General features: G+C 44.6%; 1 protein-coding gene across 8 annotated transcripts in view; it reads left to right on the top strand.

The window, feature by feature from the left end:
• TBL1XR1 (TBL1X/Y related 1) overlaps positions 1 to 10,000 on the top strand; it is a 120,543-nt gene extending 110,543 nt beyond the window's left edge. For all 8 annotated transcript variants that reach the window (XM_082319424.1, XM_082319423.1, XM_082319429.1 and 5 more), the window contains 4 exons: positions 1,496 to 1,623; positions 1,804 to 1,969; positions 2,831 to 2,932; positions 4,549 to 10,000. In XM_082319424.1, coding sequence (XP_082175550.1) covers positions 1,496 to 1,623; positions 1,804 to 1,969; positions 2,831 to 2,932; positions 4,549 to 4,575 — 423 coding nt within the window. In that variant the 3' untranslated portion in view covers positions 4,576 to 10,000. The remainder of the gene's footprint in view (positions 1 to 1,495; positions 1,624 to 1,803; positions 1,970 to 2,830; positions 2,933 to 4,548) is intronic.
• Positions 10,001 to 18,660: the final 8,660 nt, after the last annotated feature.

Below are 18,660 nucleotides of genomic sequence, written 5' to 3' on the forward strand. Positions count from 1 at the left end.
AACCGCCAGTCTAAAGCTAGATGTCTAGACATCTTTAGTCAACAGAGTGTCTAGCACCACTGAAGAGCAATTCATCCTTTCCTAAGTTGAGTGTCTGAGTCAAGTGTGATGAGTTAAACCCCTGAGAGCATCAGTCCTTCTCCATTGGCAGTGGATGGAGTCAAAATAGCCAGCTTAAGCTCCATATTTAATGCTTAGAAGCTGAATTCCAGTCCAGAGCTCAAGCTGTTGCTGCTGCAGCTCGGTGAGGAGCGAGGCCACACCTGGGAATGCGTCACCGTTGGTGGGCACAGGCAATTCAGGCAGTTAACTTCTTGGTCGCTGTTTCGAATTCAGCCCAGCCTGGAAAGAATTGTGTCATTTTGTTCAGGAATAACTGGAAGACCAATTGCTTGTAGATAAGTCTGCGCATCACGAATCAGTTGCTTTTCAACGGCAGTAGGAATGAACGTCAGGTTTTGAAGCATATGGAAGATACCTAGTGATTGATTCATTTATTTTCCTCTCTTGTGATGCCAACTTGATGTATTCTCCAGGGCAGCTAATATGGACTCTTTTAATCTATACTAGTTTTGGGAAGAGAAGCTAGATTTTGATCCCATCAATTGAAACTCGAAATACAATTTTAATTCCGTCTGCACATTGAAAATCAATTTCCCCTTCAGTGAGGCCCCAGGTCTGAAAAGCATCATTCGTTTCAGCATACACCCCAATTGCATCTTAAATACAGTTGAGCTGAAACATGCTCCTCTTAGCTTTTTCTAACAAGAGGTGAGCTAAAAGCGCTACTAAACCAGATACCATTAAAAAAAGCATTCAGATGTACTGAATCAAACTACTGTATCAAGTTTCACATTTAGGAAAAGGTACAAAAGCCTGCCAAAACCCCTTCTGTATGCAACGCAAGCTGTTAATAGAATAAAGTTGTGTTTGTTGAAGGTTCTCATGCAGGAGCTGGAGTCCCAAGGAGCTCCTCCCTTGTACGAAGTACCGAACAAACACCTGGCAGCGCAAATCCGAATAAGCCAGGAAAATGCCATCGTGTTTTTTGCAGTATGCGTCTATGGCTTCGTATGAAAACAAAATTTCTCTACTATCCTTTTATTTCACTCAAACTGCGTAGCAAGAAGTTCATTTAAAAATAGGACTGTGGTATTTTGTCAACTCAGACGTGAACATATACATATTGCTCTTCTCCTTTTAGCATCTGTTACCATCCCTGCACTTTTCAAGGGGCTTGTAGTTAGCACACGCAGATTGGTTTCTACAGACAGCACCTTTATTGCTCATTAACCCCATCGGATACTCACAACTCAAAGCATGGAGGGTACTGGAATAATACTTGTCATAATTGCGCTAGAAACTCGGCAGTCATAGGAAATATTTCGAATGGCCTAAAAGGTGGCAGTCAGGCTGCAAATGATAAAGATGTAAGATGTCTTTTAGTACAATATTGTGCTAAATGTCTGTGCGTTTTCTTCCGTTTTTATTGTAGATCTGGAGTATGAAACAAGACAGTTGTGTCCATGACTTACAAGCACACAACAAAGAAATTTATACTATCAAGTGGAGTCCTACAGGACCAGGAACAAGTAATCCAAATGCCAATCTTATGTTAGCAAGGTACTATTTAATCCTGCCTGTAAATGCCTGTTAAGCATTATTTTTTACTTCACTCTTTATATACGTAGGTTCACAGAATGTTTTGAAGCATGTAGGATACTTTATCATGTCGTGTTTATACTAGAAACAAAAATATGTCAAATTGAGAGGTCATTAATCTGTGTTTTTTTCCCTTGACAGTGCATCCTTTGATTCTACTGTTAGGTTATGGGATGTAGACAGAGGAATTTGTATTCACACTCTGACAAAGCATCAAGAACCTGTGTACAGTGTAGCTTTCAGTCCTGATGGCAGGTACCTGGCCAGCGGCTCCTTTGATAAATGTGTACACATCTGGAATACACAGGTATAGCTCTTCTGCCTGTTCAGAAGTTGGTGGTTTGGTCTTTTCCATCAGCACCCTCCCACCCTCTGTCGCTCCATCGCGTTTCGGCCCCAAAGAGCTTTGCCCTTGCAAACACGCTGATTCGCTTTCTCTGTGCTCTAAGGTTACTGCTGTTAATGGGTGTGCGTTCAATTTCTCTCTTTGAGTGCTTGCCTATGGCGAAGCAGTAATTATCTTTACGTTGTCTTTACTTAGCAAAAAACAAACAAACAAACAAAACCCCACCAAAAAACCCAAGCAAAAAACCACCACCACCAAAACATTCAACGAAGCGTCTCCAGTAACATGTTGCATCCAAAAATTGTCTTTGTTACCTCTGAGCTTTAAACTCCTGATAAAACAGGTTTGCTGTGAAAAATGATGACTGGGTGTAGAGATACAAATCTGAGAGCTGTTTCATTGCACTTCACTGAAAAACAAGAGAGAGTAAAGTGAGAGAAGGTGGTGACGACAAAAAGGACGCTAGTACTTGCTTTGTCTTTCTGGCAAAGAAAGGGCTGATTGTGAATGAAAGTCTAAAGACCTTGTTGTTAGGCAAGATGTGATTTCTGGCTCCTCGCAATTGGAGAGTAGTTTTTGAAAGGCTCATTTTAGTAACTGGAAGTAGTCACGACCATCCCCAGTTTTGCCTGTCGAGATCAAGATGGGATAATTGTGAGACATCCTTTAGCACAGGGCTGAGGTTCTCCATGAGTCTCCCCTGGACCATTTCCTCGGAGAATTTCAGCTTTTAGAAGCAGTAGGGAAGTTTTACACGTTGTGCAAATTTTACTTCTTCGCTTGGATTTTGTTATATTAATTACATGTTTTGTCCCTTTTTAGACAGGTGCCCTAGTTCACAGTTATCGGGGAACAGGAGGGATTTTTGAGGTTTGCTGGAATGCAGCAGGAGACAAAGTTGGAGCAAGCGCTTCAGATGGTTCAGTAAGTGCAGCTTGACCTGTTTGACATTCTGACAACAAGCGTCTTCGGGAAATCTCTTGAGGAACAACGGAGACGGTTCCCTCCTGTAGCTGAAGCTTCAGGCACCCAGCTCACATGCAGATTTTTGCATATAAGGGTGCTGTAATGGTGAAAGGAGAATATGTCTTTATTCCAGCTTAATGCATTACTGTTCTAAACCCTCCAAAAATCTCAGAAGGTGAAGGTGCCTCTAATTTAAATTTTCTGTCTCTGCTGGGACTGGCCATGGAAATGTGTTCATTGTGGCTGGGCTTTTCATTACAGTCTGGAAACAAGTTCATTTTTGCCTCCTTGCCCTTTTCGAGTGAAAATGTTCCGTGTAGGTGATATTATTGTAGCGCGTGATAGGAATGAAATACCTTCTGCATTGCATTCAACAGGAAGAGGAGCAAAACAAAGTACAAATTTCTGAATGCTCATAATTAAAAAGTTCCTAAAAATGACAGGAGCTTCCCTTGCTTAGAAGCAGCAGAGAGTAAAATCATACGTTTAACTCACCACGAGTGCACCCGCTCTCATTCCGTAGCGGTGTGTTGTAGCATCACCTCCTGCGGCTTCTGACATTGCCCTGCAAAGTGCGGCGGTAACATATTAACACGCGGTTCTTCGTAACGAGTACAGTAGTTGTTTTTTGCTTGCCTCTCTTTTCCCGTGGTTTTAAAAGAAAGGAGAAGAGAGCCTAAGAAAAAGCAAAATTAGAATAAAATAAGAGTGATAAAGGAATTGTATTTTGAAGTGCTGTAGCTGAAAGTAACAAACGTGAGCAAAAAGCAGTCCTGGTAGCTTTGCCGTCCGGAGTCTCAGGTCCTGTCGTAACACACTGCCACAGCGTTCTGCTGCCCTGCGTGCTCCGTCCTGCTGACGGAGATCGCCTTGTTAGAGTTCAGAAAATAGGAATTTCTGAATTTTAAGTCGACTAAATTCCAGAGAATTAATTTTGCTTGGTCTTTCATATCATTTTAGTCTTAAAAGTATAGACAATATCATAAAAGGAACAAAAGCTCAAGGCATATCCTGAGTAGAAATTAATTATCATTCCCCCCTCGATGACCCTTTCATATGCATGCTGTGTAACCTTTCCAGTCTTCCAGTTAATGTGACCCAAGAGGCTGATTGTACTTGCAACGGATCAGTTTTCATTTAGTTTTTGCTGTTTTAAAAACGTTGGCTTTATTTTGATTTATCTTGTTTGCTAGCGAAATCCCTCCTCATCCCCTCGGCTTTAAATATAGCTCATAATAACTAAGCAAATAGAGGCACGTCTGAACTGTTCGATGACTAAAAGCATAGCTTTTATAGGATTGTATTTTACCAGTAGATTTCTCTATCTGACAGAACTAGAGCATTAAGTAGTTGTTAAGTGTTCTGATAGCGATCCCTGAGGCAGCAGTACCCCTTGCAGGGCTTCCTACCCCAAGTGCTCGCCTGGCGATCCCCCCGCCTGTCGTTAGGAGCTGCAGGCTGAAGCTCGCACAGCCTGTTTCGTAGGTTTTGCGCAGGTATGTCACACAGAATTGTACAGATGTGGAATATAGCGCGATCTGCAATTTCTCTATACGTTTTTCTTTTTCTTACAGGTTTGTGTATTAGACCTACGGAAATAGCGCTACTGGTTGGAAGCCATGGACCGACTATGAATGTGTACATAGCCAAAATGACTGTCCCTGACCCATGTACTGCTATAGTCCCAATTGAACCATGGCCAGTCCACTACAGCCAAACGTAAAAGAAATATATACATATACTGTATATAAAAAAAGAGGAGAAAAAAAAAAAAAATGACACCCTGAAGAGGATGACAGAGTTTTGTCACAGCTTGTGAATCCTGTTCACCAAGTGCTGGAATCTGCTGTGCCCCAAAATAACATTTAAAGGTTTTGGATATGAAAAACAGAAGAGAGAGCGAGAGAGAGAGAGAGAGAAATATACCGTGTACAAGAGCAGACCCATATACATACCAAATTCAGAAGATACTAATGGCAGCCTTCATTACCCCTTCCCCGCTTCAAATCCGTTACGGCAATGGATTGTGGGGTATTTTTGTTTTCCTCCTCGGTAGCTGAGCAGTTTGTGTGTACAGAGAAAATGGACTTACAGAAATCTGCAGCAGTAGTTTTTCCTTTGCTTTTAAACATCGGGTTTTCTGTTTTGTTTTGGTTAAGTTTACGGATGCATGAAGTAAGGGAGTGAATTAGTTTCTTGTTTATATTTTTTTTCACCTTGGGAAAAAAATGTTTCTTTGAAACATATTTTAATGCATTCTTTGAAGAGGTAGATTGAACCTGATAACGTTTGGTACATTTTGTGGCTCCCAGAGCACGATTTTGTGAACAGAGGGAGGGTGGAAAAGGGATTATGGAGAGAGAAGAAAAAAAAAAAAAAAAATCCTGCTTCGCGGCGTGGTGTTTCACGTCCTGCTCATCCACGACGTATGACAGTAATGGGTATAATGCTATGTTTTATTTGCTGGTGACATGGCTAAAATGCAGTAGTTTCTTATTTGGGACATAATTCTGCCAAACTTAAAAACAGAAGGGCACAAAAATATGGAAAGGAAAAATACAGGGATGCAAAAAAAAAAAAAAAAAAAAGGACAAAAAAAGAGGAAAAAATGCATCTTCTGTTGCTTTAAGACCATAACTAAAATATGGTTAAATTGTGCACTATTGTGAAAAGGAGCAAAGTACAGCTGGGGGATCGTTTTTCTGAGGTTAAGATCTTTCTGGACAAGGGTTCATGCCACAGCTTCTCTGAGAGTTGCCCATCATTATTTGTAGGAGCTTAGATGTATAATTGTAACCAAACTCCAGTATTAAAAGTATCTCATGTAATTTTTCTTTATTAAAATAAAATCTTTGGCATATATTTGATAACACTGCCATTAAGAGGCAAAATGTTTACTACCTTAGATTTCAAAAAAATCTTAAACAGAGGACTTGCTTCAAGTTTATTTTAATAGCAGTGATTCAGCTTATTTAAAAGATGAATACTTGCACTAATTCCCCTGCTGCTCCAGTCCTGCAGTTTATTGTATCTTGTGACTACATTTTTTTCCAAATATAGGGTAGATGTAAGCTGCTATTTTTTTAATAATCACTACTATATAGTGTCTTTTACTCTGTTTACAATATCAAGTATTTTTCTTACAATGACAGATGTATATGGCAAACCTTTTTCTGCTCATGTGATTAAAAGTATACCGATAGTGATTTTATTTGTAAATGATAGCATGAGGTTATGTTTACGCGTATGTGTAGTCGAAAAGGTTGCATCATGTCTTGCATAAGATTCCAAGAGTGTAAATTTATAAAAAGAGAGGTTGTCAAATTTATGTCACAGGCATTTTACTTAAGGAATGGTTTATATTACAGAGCTTTGCAAAGTTATCAGTTTTATAACACTATTTCAATCACAAATAACTTTGTGGCTTATGATTGCTAGTCTCTAACCTTCCCCCCCCCCCCCCCCGTTTTGTTTTTTTTCCCCTCCGAGTTAGGTATAAATTGATTTAATTGAGATAATGCAGCTTTGACATTTTAACCATTGTTCTTTAGGCATTGATTTCTGCTATTTCCATGGAATAAACACGACTTGAAGCAAGTCTGAGTTTGGCTAAGGTAGGGCAGCAATTTGCCAGTGGTAAAGAGAAGTCAACAATACGTTCTTTCTATATACCCCAGGATTGTAATGCTATCATACACAGCGTTTAAAACCAACAAAAAGTCATATCCATAAAGGCAGTCATCCGCGGTGGTTCGGTGCCAGCTATTTTTAGGATTTTGGAACATATTACAAATGTTTAGAGCAATTATCCTGTGAGTTACAATATGTAGGAAACCTAATATATTGAGTGTCTGGCACTTGAAATATTGCTTTTATTGCTGGAGGTCCATGACTGTGGCTGACCTCTGTCATTTAATGAAAAAAAAAAAACAAAAAAACAAAAAAACAAAAAACAAAAAAACAAAAAAAAACAACAAACAAGAAAAAAAAAAAACAAAAATAAAAAAAAATTCTGTGCAATAATTTTAAACTGTGCTCCCAGGAATAGACACAAATGTTTTGAGTATGTTTAAGCTGCATTTTTCGTTTAGCAATGCATTTGTCAATTGCACTGAATTTAAATCTGAAAGTCAGAAGTGATTCTTGATAGTACTTTTGTATTTTAATATGGACAGTTTATTCATTTTCATAAAAGTCATCGGATGATTCTTTCAGCCAATCTAAACAATTGTGGTGGAATTCTGTGACATAGCTGCAAAATCACACAGCCACGTTGTAGGGTATCGCCATTTTCCTCTTCCTCAATCATCAGCTGTTTTGGTTGTAATTCTAGTCGCTTGAGCGTAGTATCACATAGTCAGAAACAGGTAAAACAGAGCTTCAGTATGGCAGGGCCAGGGTTTCCAGGTGCTCGAAGCACAGCCTAGCAGGAACGTCAGATCTGCCGCCCGGAGCGCTCCGGTGGCGCGGGCCGAGCCCCCGGCCCGGCGTCCGTCAGCGGTGCCCCCCCGTCGTGGGACGGCGCCCGCTTCCACTCGCAGAGGATCTGGCCGATCGCCGTTGTATTGTCGTCCTGTACTAGCATGCCACAGTGCTGCTCCTGCTCACACCTCTTCTCGCCTCTTGTTCTATACGCTGCGACGTGCGTGCATGCAAGGTGTGCTAGGTTCTGTGATTACGTGAAGCAAAAAGAAAAAAAAAAGAGAACCATGACGTTAATAATTATCTTTTGTAGCACAGAGACCTCGTATTCGATAGTGAGGTAGACCGTCCAAATTGCTCCTTCGAATTGAGTATGCCAAATGTCAGCAAGGCCCGAACTCTGCGTGAACGCATGCACGTGCTTAGTCTTGCACACCGAGTAATTCTGTTGGCCCAGTGTAAAGGCAAACGCGTGCATAAGCCTCTGCGTACGTTACCGTTCCTGGTTTTTTCCGGTTCAACACGCGAACGGGCAAATATCCCAACAGGATAAAAGGGAGGGGAAGAACTGGGCTCGGAATTAGTGATGGAATAAGAAATGAGCTGCTCTTGAGTTCGCTGTCTTTCTATGCATCCATCTCAGATTCCCGTTTCTCATTTCTGCATAATTAGGTCCAGGTTTCTGTAGAGTTCCTCTTTTTCTATTTTTCCTTTACCTTTTCCTGCATTTTTAAATTGATGTAAAGATTCCCAACCAGTGGACTTTTTAGTGTAGTTAAGAGAATATCTAGCTCCTCATAAAAGCTTTTTTAGACTCTTTGTAATGTTGATAAACTCAGTTTATTCTGGGACTACAATTGTGCAGGGTTATTTAGCGTGTCTACTAGATGATTGGAAATCTTATATGAAACACTAAAAGTGCCTCTTTTTCTGGGTTGGGTGGAGGGAGGTAATAGTTACCAGAGTCAGAATGACACGGCATTTTGAAGCATGTTTCTTGATTTCATGACACTTTAATGCATCTTGAGAGAAAGGCCAAAGATTTCTACCAATTTTGATTAATTTTCGTTTAAAAAAGCACTCCTTTTTCCTTACACTGCTTACCTCATGCTAGGGTATTTAATGGGACGTTGTACCTTTGAAATGTTCTTTGTGTTTAGGAAGAGTAGTGGGTGGCATCGGGCGGTTGTGCCAGTTTGCCGACGGAGCGATCCTAGCAGCCGACGCATTTAGTTCTGCTGAATGAAGGAATGTCATTAAAATGGCAAACTGGGCTTTTCAGCTTGTAAATAAAAGGTCGTATGTTTTTTGTCCGTTAGCGAAGAGGAGCCTTGGGACCCGATTTTTCCAATCTTTACTTAACCAGAAATCCCATTGTCTTTCACTTCATGAGAAAACCTCGCCAGAACAGGCGGCGGAGGCGGCGGGTCTGCGTAACGCCGCAGAGCGGGCGGCGCGGGCGAGCGGGCCGCGTCCCGCCGGAGCCGGGGCTCCCCTCGGCCGGGGCGCGGGTCCGGCCGGAGCAGGGCCGGCCCGGCGCGGCACGGCCCCCCTTTGCCGCTGACAAGCGCCATGGCTCCTCCCTTCACAAAGTCCTGTCGAGCCGCTCCCCGCTGGGATCAGCTCACGCTCTCCAGAAGTCCGAAGAAAGCAGAAGCAACATTGTGGCATGTTAGAAGCAAAAACATGGCTTCGGGAGACAGCAGTTAATCTCCGTCAAGATCCCTGGCGTTTTCCGTAGGGAGAGAGCCGTGGAGCAGTCTTCGCTTCTCCCTCTAGAGAAAGCTCTGGAATACCGCGTTGGGTGAAAGCGTGGCTGTCTTGGCCGTCGCTCTGATGGAAGGCAGACGAACCAGGAAAATCTGCCCTTTCTTGCGGATTGCAGATTTAGTGTTAATAGTGCTTCAGATCAGTAGTTTTGAGTACATAACTCGCTTTCTCTGCCTTTAAGTTTGAAGCTTGACAATAACTTGAGGCATGTTTTTGTTTTCTTTTATTTTTTGAATAATCACTCATTTTTCCTTCATAATGTTTTTGACATTTGTGGGTAAATACAAGAAAACAGTCTGCATGTTGTTGCTAGTCGGGTGTACTTTGCAATCTTGTCCTCAACAGACTGCAGTGTGCAGAACAGTAACTCTAGGATACAGAAGTAATTTTCTCTCTCTCCTGACATTGACATTGTAGTTGTAACGGTTTCATTTGGAGTTACAAATCCTTTGGGTCTAATTCTGTGAGCCTACCTATAGCACTGGATTAAAATGTCTGCATCATTTCTTCAGTTATCCAGTTAAATTACAGCTGTTGTAAAAGTGTAAACCAGCCCATGACAGTTTTTTGTACTTGTTTAAAGGACTTTTATGTTCAGTTTTCATGATTATTGTCTAAAGAAGACTGATATAGATGTTCTATACTGTCCTGGACCATGTTAATTACACTTTATGATGTATTTTGGTTCTACATCACAATGATTTGTCCCCAAGGCCCTTATATCCCTTCTAGGCACATTTTCTGTTGCAGTTTCCCTTTGCATTGTATTGCTTTGACAACTGTAATTTGAATCAGATCTGAAAGAGGTCCAGAATAAAATATATTTTGATATTACCTTGGCTGACCGTAATTTTAAATGCTCGGTACGGAAGATTTACAGATGATTACGTCGGGGAAGCGATAGCCTGAAACGCTGTTTTACGATTTATTTTGGCACATTTTCGCGGCAGACAATATGCAAGAAGCGACGGGAGGTGATGCTTTGTACAGCGCCGTGCTCTTTATAAACACGCAGTAGATCCTCCGAAAGCGGTGAAGCTATCCTCTCCCACCACGTACCGCTGCGCGTTTGATGCGGACGAACTGCTTTCTCACCGCGCGTCTCGCGTGCTTCATCTTCTCCTTACCCGTAGACTCGTGGACGGGAAGCTGAGCCCCGTGACGTTCGCGGCGACGCGCCGGCGGTTTAGAAGACCTGGGAGGCGTGGGAGCAGGCTCCCGTGTGGTAACGCGGTCGCGCGTCGGAGGGAGCCGTTCTCGCGGAGGGATCGTTTGGTTATGGGACGGAATCGTATTTGTGTTACCGTATTTCAGATACTCGAAACCATTTAGATTTACACGTGAAATAACGTGCATCCATCTATACATGATGATGTTTTAATTCCTTTAGAATTGCGGGTCGTGTCACAATCCAAGAGAGCGAACCCGGATGGTTTATTTTTAATGCTGCTAGAACGTTACGGTGAAATTCCTGCTTTTCCGTATAGACGATTTATTTGCTGTAATATGTTCAAAAGTAACAGCTTTCTTATTTCTGTAATGTTATCAAAATCCATTTATTTTAATATGTTGAGACTTTATGTTGAAAAACTTGGGTAACGGATTAAAAATGGAGGAGGGGCTGTATTTCACAAGTGTAAAACCAGTCTTGGATTCCCTTCACCCGGAGTCTGAGCGCATGTCAGGATTTCTCTGTCGTCAGTTTGACTATTGAGGGCGCAATCCTGAAGCGGTTTCCTGGGCGGGAGACAGCCTGTTTGTACTAATGTCACGATACAGAAGGTTTGCGCGTCTTGAAATTTCACGAGGGCCAACGCTCCCCCCCGGCGTGTGGCCGCCCCGAGGCGCAGGAGCTGGAGAGCGGTGGTGCGGCGCGTAGATGTCGCGCTTGCCCGGTAGCGATGCCCAGCTCTGGTCTGTGAGGAGGAGACGGTGTTCCAGGTAGGTGCGTTCTGCCGTTGCTGCCCGAGTCTTCCCTTTGAAGCGTGGTTATCCTCATGCCGTAACAACCTGGTTCTTGCGATTTCTGCTCCGGTATTCATAAAGTCTGCGTTCCCTGCCTCGGGGGGAAATGATTTAATGGAAATCTAAGCAACATCTTTGGTTCCCTGATGTCAGCACAGGGCAGCTGTAACAGAATAATCATTTAGGAGGAATTTATCGATGATTCTGTAGAGAATGATGATGCCCCAGTTAGCACAATTTGTCCTTAAGGAAAGCTGACCCGGGAGAGCTGCAGTGCAGAGCTTCTTATTTATCTGCCTAACTGAAAATTGGTACCATAAAGGATTGCTTGAAGGATTCAAAAAGAGACCGCTTTTCTTAATAGATGCAAAGTGAAAATGTTCAGCTCCTAGATTCATTCTTCAGATACCAAGTCAAGATTTTGGTCTCAAGAAGATGTCAAGAGGTCTCAATAGAGGCCAGGTGCTTTCAACAGACGCTTTTCTTGTTTCCACAGAGATTTTCTGACTTGTTCTGAATGCCGAGAACCCTGATTTGTTACCTTGAGAGCGCTGTGTTTTGAGCTCTCTGAATTACGTGTTCTTGAACATTTCAGGGCTTCTTCGCTGGCCTGGCGACAGCTCGGATTGACCGTTCTCCTTTCCCCGTTGGAGAATGAAAGGTCCCTGCTCACAGCGATGCTGAGGGGAGGTTTCCAAGGACTTTGTGCAAGCGGGGCTAGGGCAGCACCTCTGAAAAGAAAACGTTGGTAGAGGAAGGGTTTTTTCCTGACAAGTATTAAAAATCCATCTACTGAAGACCGTGGTTCCCATTCCGCTATATTGAAGCGCACATATAACAATTCTACGGTACCGTTTGCTCTTCTTGCGCGTCATCTCAGCCTTGCTAGAAAAAACTAAATCTGCAGGCTCGGTTAAGTTTAATTTCTACCTTTGTCCCTGCTTCAAATGTCTTCTGCTGACAAGAACACCTGAAGGCGTAGGGCCAGCCTTTAACTAACGCCGGGCAGAGGGGCGTAGGTGGGGCCTCAGTCGTCTCAACCTGGCTGCTGGGTCTCCAAAGCCCTGCTGGGTCTTTGCAGTCTCTTTCTTCCCCGCAGAGTTGCGGTGCTGCACCATTTGCAATTACAAAAGCTTCTGGGAGCGTCACGTCTGTTAGCTGCTACGCTTGAACTGCATTGTGGCTTTACACTTTGTAAATACGGAAAAAGACATTTTTATCATATAATAACCATGCATTCCTAGTACTTAAACTGGGAGCCGCAGTAGATTCTGACATAAATCCCTTAATTTCGTATCAGTGAATAATTTTGTAAGGTAGGAAATTCCACCTGAGGAAAATAGTGAAGAATTGCAGTTACCGATGCTTAGTTTACTTTTAAAATTATTATTTGAAAGTTTTGCAGTTCTTTCACTTTCTATTGCCACATCTCATCTATCTTCAGTTCGCTTGAAAATGGCAGCAAAGCGAGATGCTGATTAGGCGGACAGGAACCAACTGCTTTCTAGCGGTAGGTAATTCGAAGCCAGAAGCCAATTCCCAAGGCGAAGGAGCAGGAGCGTGTGTCGTTTGTCGCAATTGCGTTGTTTACCACCTCATGCTCAAATCAGTAAATCTTGCTGTGTCTGCTGAATTAAATATTATTTTATTCTGTTAAATATTCTGTTGCAGTTCAGTTCCTGCAGCTAATTTTACAGGAAATCATTCAATATCGGTTTTATAGAGAACAACCAATAACTTTGCGCTGTGTGTTTTTAAAGCAGGGCAGTTTTCTGTTCGCTCCCCGTTGGAAATGCCACTGAAATGGCGGGGCAGCTTGCTGCTGTTGCCTGGACAGCGGGTACGCCTCCCCGTTTGGGCCTGAGGTCTGTGAATTCTTATCTAGAGCATTCAAGTGCAAAATACTTGCCGAGCCAGTATTTATTTATCTCCTGGCTTGTTACTGTTTGCTTGGCTGGGTGGATAGATCAACTCAGTGTTTCCATCGGATGCTTTTCTTGTTGCAGGTAAGTTGAATTGGACAAGAAAAATAAATAATAAGAAATCTGTGGCCATAGTGCTCTGTTAGTTTGAACGTCAGCCCGTTACGTGGCTTTCTGTGTCGTTCTCGGCTGGATCGCTTTTTATACGCGTGGATTGGATGAGAGGGAACGGCCTCAAGCTGCGCCAGGGGAGGTTTAGGTTGGATATTAGGAAAAACTTCTTCACCGAAAGGGCTGTCAGGGCCTGGCCCAGGCTGCCCAGGGAAGTGGTTGAGTCCCCATCCCTGGAGGGATTTAAAGGACGGGTAGAGGTGGTGCTCAGGGACATGGTATAGTGGTGGCCTGGGCAGTGCTGGGTTAACGGTTGGACTCGATGATCTTAAGGGTCTTTTCCAACCTTAACGATTCTGTGATTCTATGGATACAGGAATTAGGAGAGTTCTGTCTCTCCACCTTTTCAGCCATTTTACTCCACTTTATTTAAGAGGACTTTTAAATAAGCAGGATCAAATGGAATACTTTTGCTTCTGGAGGTTCTGTTTGAAAAGAGTGGGGTCACCACATAACGAGGAAGGCACGGGGGAACGACTGCGGCCGCAGGTCCCGAGGAGGGCTCGGCAGTGCGGCGGGCCGCACGCGCCTGGCCCTGACAGGCAGCTGCTGACCCGCTCTCAAAGGCTTTCCCGAGCCAATCTATTCCAATACCGGTGGAATTCCAATAACTTAACGTTAAAGCACTTTTCTGTCTAATTTGAATCATCTTTGTTGTAATTAAAAACTTACGATTTGGTCCACCTTGAATGCAGGGAGAAAGAAAAAGCTGTTTTGTTATTGTTCACAGCAGCCTTTTACATATTTGAAATCTGTTGTTGTGTCTTTTCTTCTTTAGGCTGAACCGTCCTCAGTGCATCTTGATCCATTCGTCAACACCAGCTGCTCGTCTTGACAAACAATCTAATGAATACTGAAACAAGAATCTTGTTTATAAGAAATACGGTCTCTGGCACGAGTAAGGAAGGGGGGGGGAAGCTGAAAATGAAATACCACTCCCAGTCTTGCAATTCTGCTATAATAAATACGACCAGTGGCTCAGTAATTTATGGGTGTGTATTGCTGATGTCCCAGCAACGATGGGACCCTGTTGTTCTCGGCAGTTTTACGTAAACACCTTTTTTCTCTTCTGCCAGCCTGCGTTTGCGCTGTTCCCCCTTCCTGGTTTCCAGCTAGCGACAGGTTTTGTCCGGAGTCGCCCAGCAGGTCTATGGCAAAGCTAGGAATAAAATTCCCTACTCCGAAGGCATTTCCCCCAAAATAGGACGGAGGACCAGGGTGAGGGTTGTATCTGCCCCTGGTTTCCACCTGGGACCGCCCTCCCAAACCAGTCCTGCTACAGGAATGTTCCAGAAATAGTGAGAATGGGGAAGGGCACCCTGGGCACGGGGGCCGTACGTGATGCCTGCGCTGAACAACACAGACAAGGGAATTCATAAAGCGCTCCAGTGATACGCTAATACACTTGGTAAGGGTACTGAGAGAAAGAATTTTTGCTGCTTTATATTAAGGGTGGTTTCAGGCAGTAAATGTTTTGTAATGTGATAAAAATATATTTCAGTCAAGGCTGCTTCTATCTCACAGAGACCTATGTATTCCTGATTTCTGAGCACGCAGCTATTTGTCTCCCAAAGAGCTTCTTTTAAATAGACCAGTGTCATAAGGATTCAAAAATAACCAAATCTGTTGCAAATAAGCAGCTTTAAACACACACCACTTTTTAGAACTGGAGAACCCCAAACACCTGCAAACTAACGGAGACGTCGTTTCTCAACTGAGACCACATATAAATAATTTCAATCCAGATGGAAATTTTGAGGGGAAAAAAACTGTAAGTTGGAAAAAATCAAATACCTGACACTTCTCTCAAGCACTCGGCTTAGCGGTCGCAGCGGGCTGCAGCCCGGACCACTGGGAAAGAGCCCCTGAAAGGCCACCAGAGCGGCCGGCTCCAGGTATATTACCTAGATGGCATCTACCCGTCCTAGGTAAGGCAGCCTCCGGCACGCGTTCCCGGGTACAGAAACAGTTAAAAGCTCCCAGAAGGAGCGATCGGGTTCCCCTCTGTGAGCCGCTTCAGCTCACTGACCCAGCAGAAAGACCCTGGCTGGTTTTAGTTTATATTTTTCCCTTTCTAGGGCGGAACAGCAGGGGCGGAGGCAGCGGGATCGCCCGGCAGCAGGGTGGGCTGTTAGACCATCTACCCGCAGCCGGAGCAAAAGCCTGATGCGTGCTGAGATTTCTGGATGTATTCTCCAGCAACTGGGCACCTGCGGGTGCTCTCGTGGCTACGGGTATGAGTGAAAAAGGGTGAAGAGGTATAAACTGTACTTTCAGTATGCAGATCACCTCTAGCTCTGCGTTATTACCTCCTCTGCTCTTGCCTGTGTTGGGGAGCAACCGGAACCCTTCCTCTTAGGGGCCTGAGTGCGACGGCTGCTGCTGTGGGGAGTAAGTCAAAAATAAAGCATCTCCGTTATCAGCCCTAATTGAGAGCGATTTTAAGGATCCAACAGTCTCAGCGGTGGTGGAGGGAGTAGGTGTGTACTGTATTCTCAGCTGCTTCCATATCCCCAAGGAGAAGTGGAAACTAGAAGAGGAGGTTTCATTAGCATTATTTTATCACTGCTGCTGAGCAAGAAGGATGTGTTATTTTCCCATTAGATTTCTGCATCTCCACTCTTTTCCAAAACCTGCTGCTCCAGCTGGGATTGCTGCAGCAATGCTATACTTCGTTCACGATAAGCAGCAGGATTTTGTTTTCTTTTCCTTTCCCCGGCGTTAGGGCAGTAGTTGTGCTTCGTACAGCTCCCGAGCAGTCACGGTCCTGGGGCAAGAGCAGGAGCACCCGGCAGAGCAGCGCAAGGCAGGCAGCGCGGGAAGGAGCTGCCGCGGGGCCTCCCGGCGAGACCCGCCTCCTATTGAAGGCCATTTCCAGAAACCCAGATAACAACTTGGTCTGGACTAACAGGGCTGGGTTTTAAGTTTCGGGGTGCAGGTGTGTGCCTCTCATTTAGGTATCCTACCACCTCTTCTGACCTAGAGCGTTGCTGCTTGCACGCAATTATCCAGCGTCCAATTTGTGTAAGTGCGGAGATGGGCTAAAAGAGTAATGTGGTGTTGCAAAGTTTTGTGTTATCTGAACCAAACTACAAATAGGAAACAGAAAAGTGTCTTGGAACGGGAGCAAACGTAGTCAGGAAGATTCAGAACATAAGTGGTGTTATTAGGTCCCATTTCCTGTAAGCAATTTACTGTACTTCCAGCCTTCCTTCTCCTCTACACCAAACAGCAGCCGGAGGAGTCATTAAAACAAAGATTGCATCCCAAGATTGCCTATAATTCAGATACTTCAGTGATAGAAAAATGTATAGTTTCAAGAGAAAGCATGTGCAAGTACCAAATCTCACCAAATTGCAGAGACGTTAGTTTGTTCGAGCCAGCCCCTCTGTGCTTTAGAGGAAACAATTTACTACTTTAGTAAATAAACACAGCTGTTAAGAAGTTAAGACGAGACTGTCAGATTCATCGTCCGCTGAGTAAATGATAGCGTACAGGCTTTCGTTATCGGCAGAAGTGAAGATGCTGGAGCGTGCCGCAAGTACGGAAAAAAGGAGATGGAAGGGCAGCTCCAGCAGATGATGCCAGGACCACAGCCCTTCAGCTGAGGGGCGGCTGGCGTGCTCTCCCGACGCGAAGCCTGCCGTTACAGCAGGCAGATGCCTGTGTGTGTGTGGATGGAGGGGGGGAAGGAGAGAAAGGTTAGGACTGCCTGCAGAGTACGGTGCTGTCAGCTTTGCAGAACGACAGGGAAACTTCCACAGGCACCGTTGTCGTCGGAGATTGGGGTCGGCTACTGTGCACTTGAAGACCTTCCTCTCCTTTCCTTGCATTGGTTTGTCTTGCAGGAGCACTGCCTGTTCCCACTGCTCCAGCTCCCTGGGGCACAGTCCGTGGCCCTTAGCCGTCAGCGCCGGATGTAAAGTGATGTCTGTAGGATTAAATCAGAGGCAGTCTCCTAACGAACAACGAGGAGGGTATTTGAGCAATGCCACATTTTGTCCTTCTCATCCATAAATGTCGTACCCCAGGGGGGCGGAAGGAGCTTTCCCTCTTGGTATTAAAGATATTTCTAGGGTGGCTGACTGCCAGCTCCATGAAAGTCAGTAGCCAAATCTCTGGGAACTTCAGTACAACAAAATTTTCATCCCTGTCTGGGATTTTGGCTTTAAAAATTCATTATAGACACGTGGTGTGACCTGTGCCTCAGACAGCGGTTGCAATTCTTCATCCATTTTTCAGCGGTGTCCTGCTAAACTGTGCTGCACCTTTTCCTGAAGCCAATGCCATGGATTAAGTGCGTGGTTTAAGTTTTGTTTCATCTATTTCTCATCAGCCCAGGAGCCTCTCCGCAGGTGCCAGGAGCTGCCTGGGAGCCCAGTTCCTTCCCCCTCGCTCCCTGCCTTCCCCATCAGAGGCTGGGCAAAGGCTCTTCTGTTGTTCCTGTCTGTTTTCTGTCCCTGCCCCCTTCAGCAATGATATCCTTCACTGGCCCGTTCCTCTGACGGGCCCGTTTGTATTCCTGCATCTTCTGCTGGTTTTGGACAGCTGCTGAGTCAGTGATTCTCTTTTCCAGCTGCCTTACGAGATGACGTTTCCGTACGGCAGTTTGTCTTGAAGACTATCTGAATTCTTCATCTCGTGCCTGAAAACACCAACACGCCGCTGCCACGAAGGCGGTTGAAACCTTAAAATGAACATCGTTGCAACATCCTCAGAAACCCTCCGCAGCAGCCTGGTGGCTCTCCGGCAGCCCGATGGCCGAGAGGTGCTGTTTCGGGAAGCAGCAGCGGTTCAGCCCAGCCAACAGATCTTGTACGTTCTGCTGCGGGGGGAGCTCGCGCCTTGGCCTGCGTTTGCTTTCCCTCCAAGCTGGTGGTGGAGGCTGAGGGAAGAGGGTGGCTTTGCACGGGCAGCAGACCCCGACAGCGCGCTGCTGCTGCTGGGGGTGACTGCCATCTTCTAGGACGTGCTGCAAACACCTGGGTTTGCCTCTTTTGGAGAGGGGAAGCAGGTGCTGAGAGGATTTGCGGCATTAATCAGATTGATTGAGCGCTGGGTGACCTGGCCAGCGGTACGCCTGTGTTCCCGTGCACAGCAAAGCTGGCGACAGGCCTCTGCGTCCGTTGGAGGTGTGATTTTTCTCTGAGATACCCATCTCGGCATTCCTATTTCTCTGTCAATTACTAATGCAACAAAGCCCCATCTTTTTTAATCCCCTTGCTGCTGATTGAGGTAGACCTCTGTCTGAAATAGGAGCTGCATAGCAAGTCAGCAACTTTAGTGAAAACCGAAGAATTAACAATTTTTTTGCATTGAAACAAGCAGTAGCTAAGAAATTAAGGGTGACACATTTTGCTTTATAATAATTCCTTGAGTTTTTCCCTTGAATGAAGATTTGGGGGGTTGAGGTTTTCAGGGGTATGAAGCGCTAGC

This window comes from Platalea leucorodia (assembly GCF_965183815.1).
Source record: "Platalea leucorodia genome assembly, chromosome: 8".
Taxonomy (NCBI): domain Eukaryota; kingdom Metazoa; phylum Chordata; class Aves; order Pelecaniformes; family Threskiornithidae; genus Platalea; species Platalea leucorodia.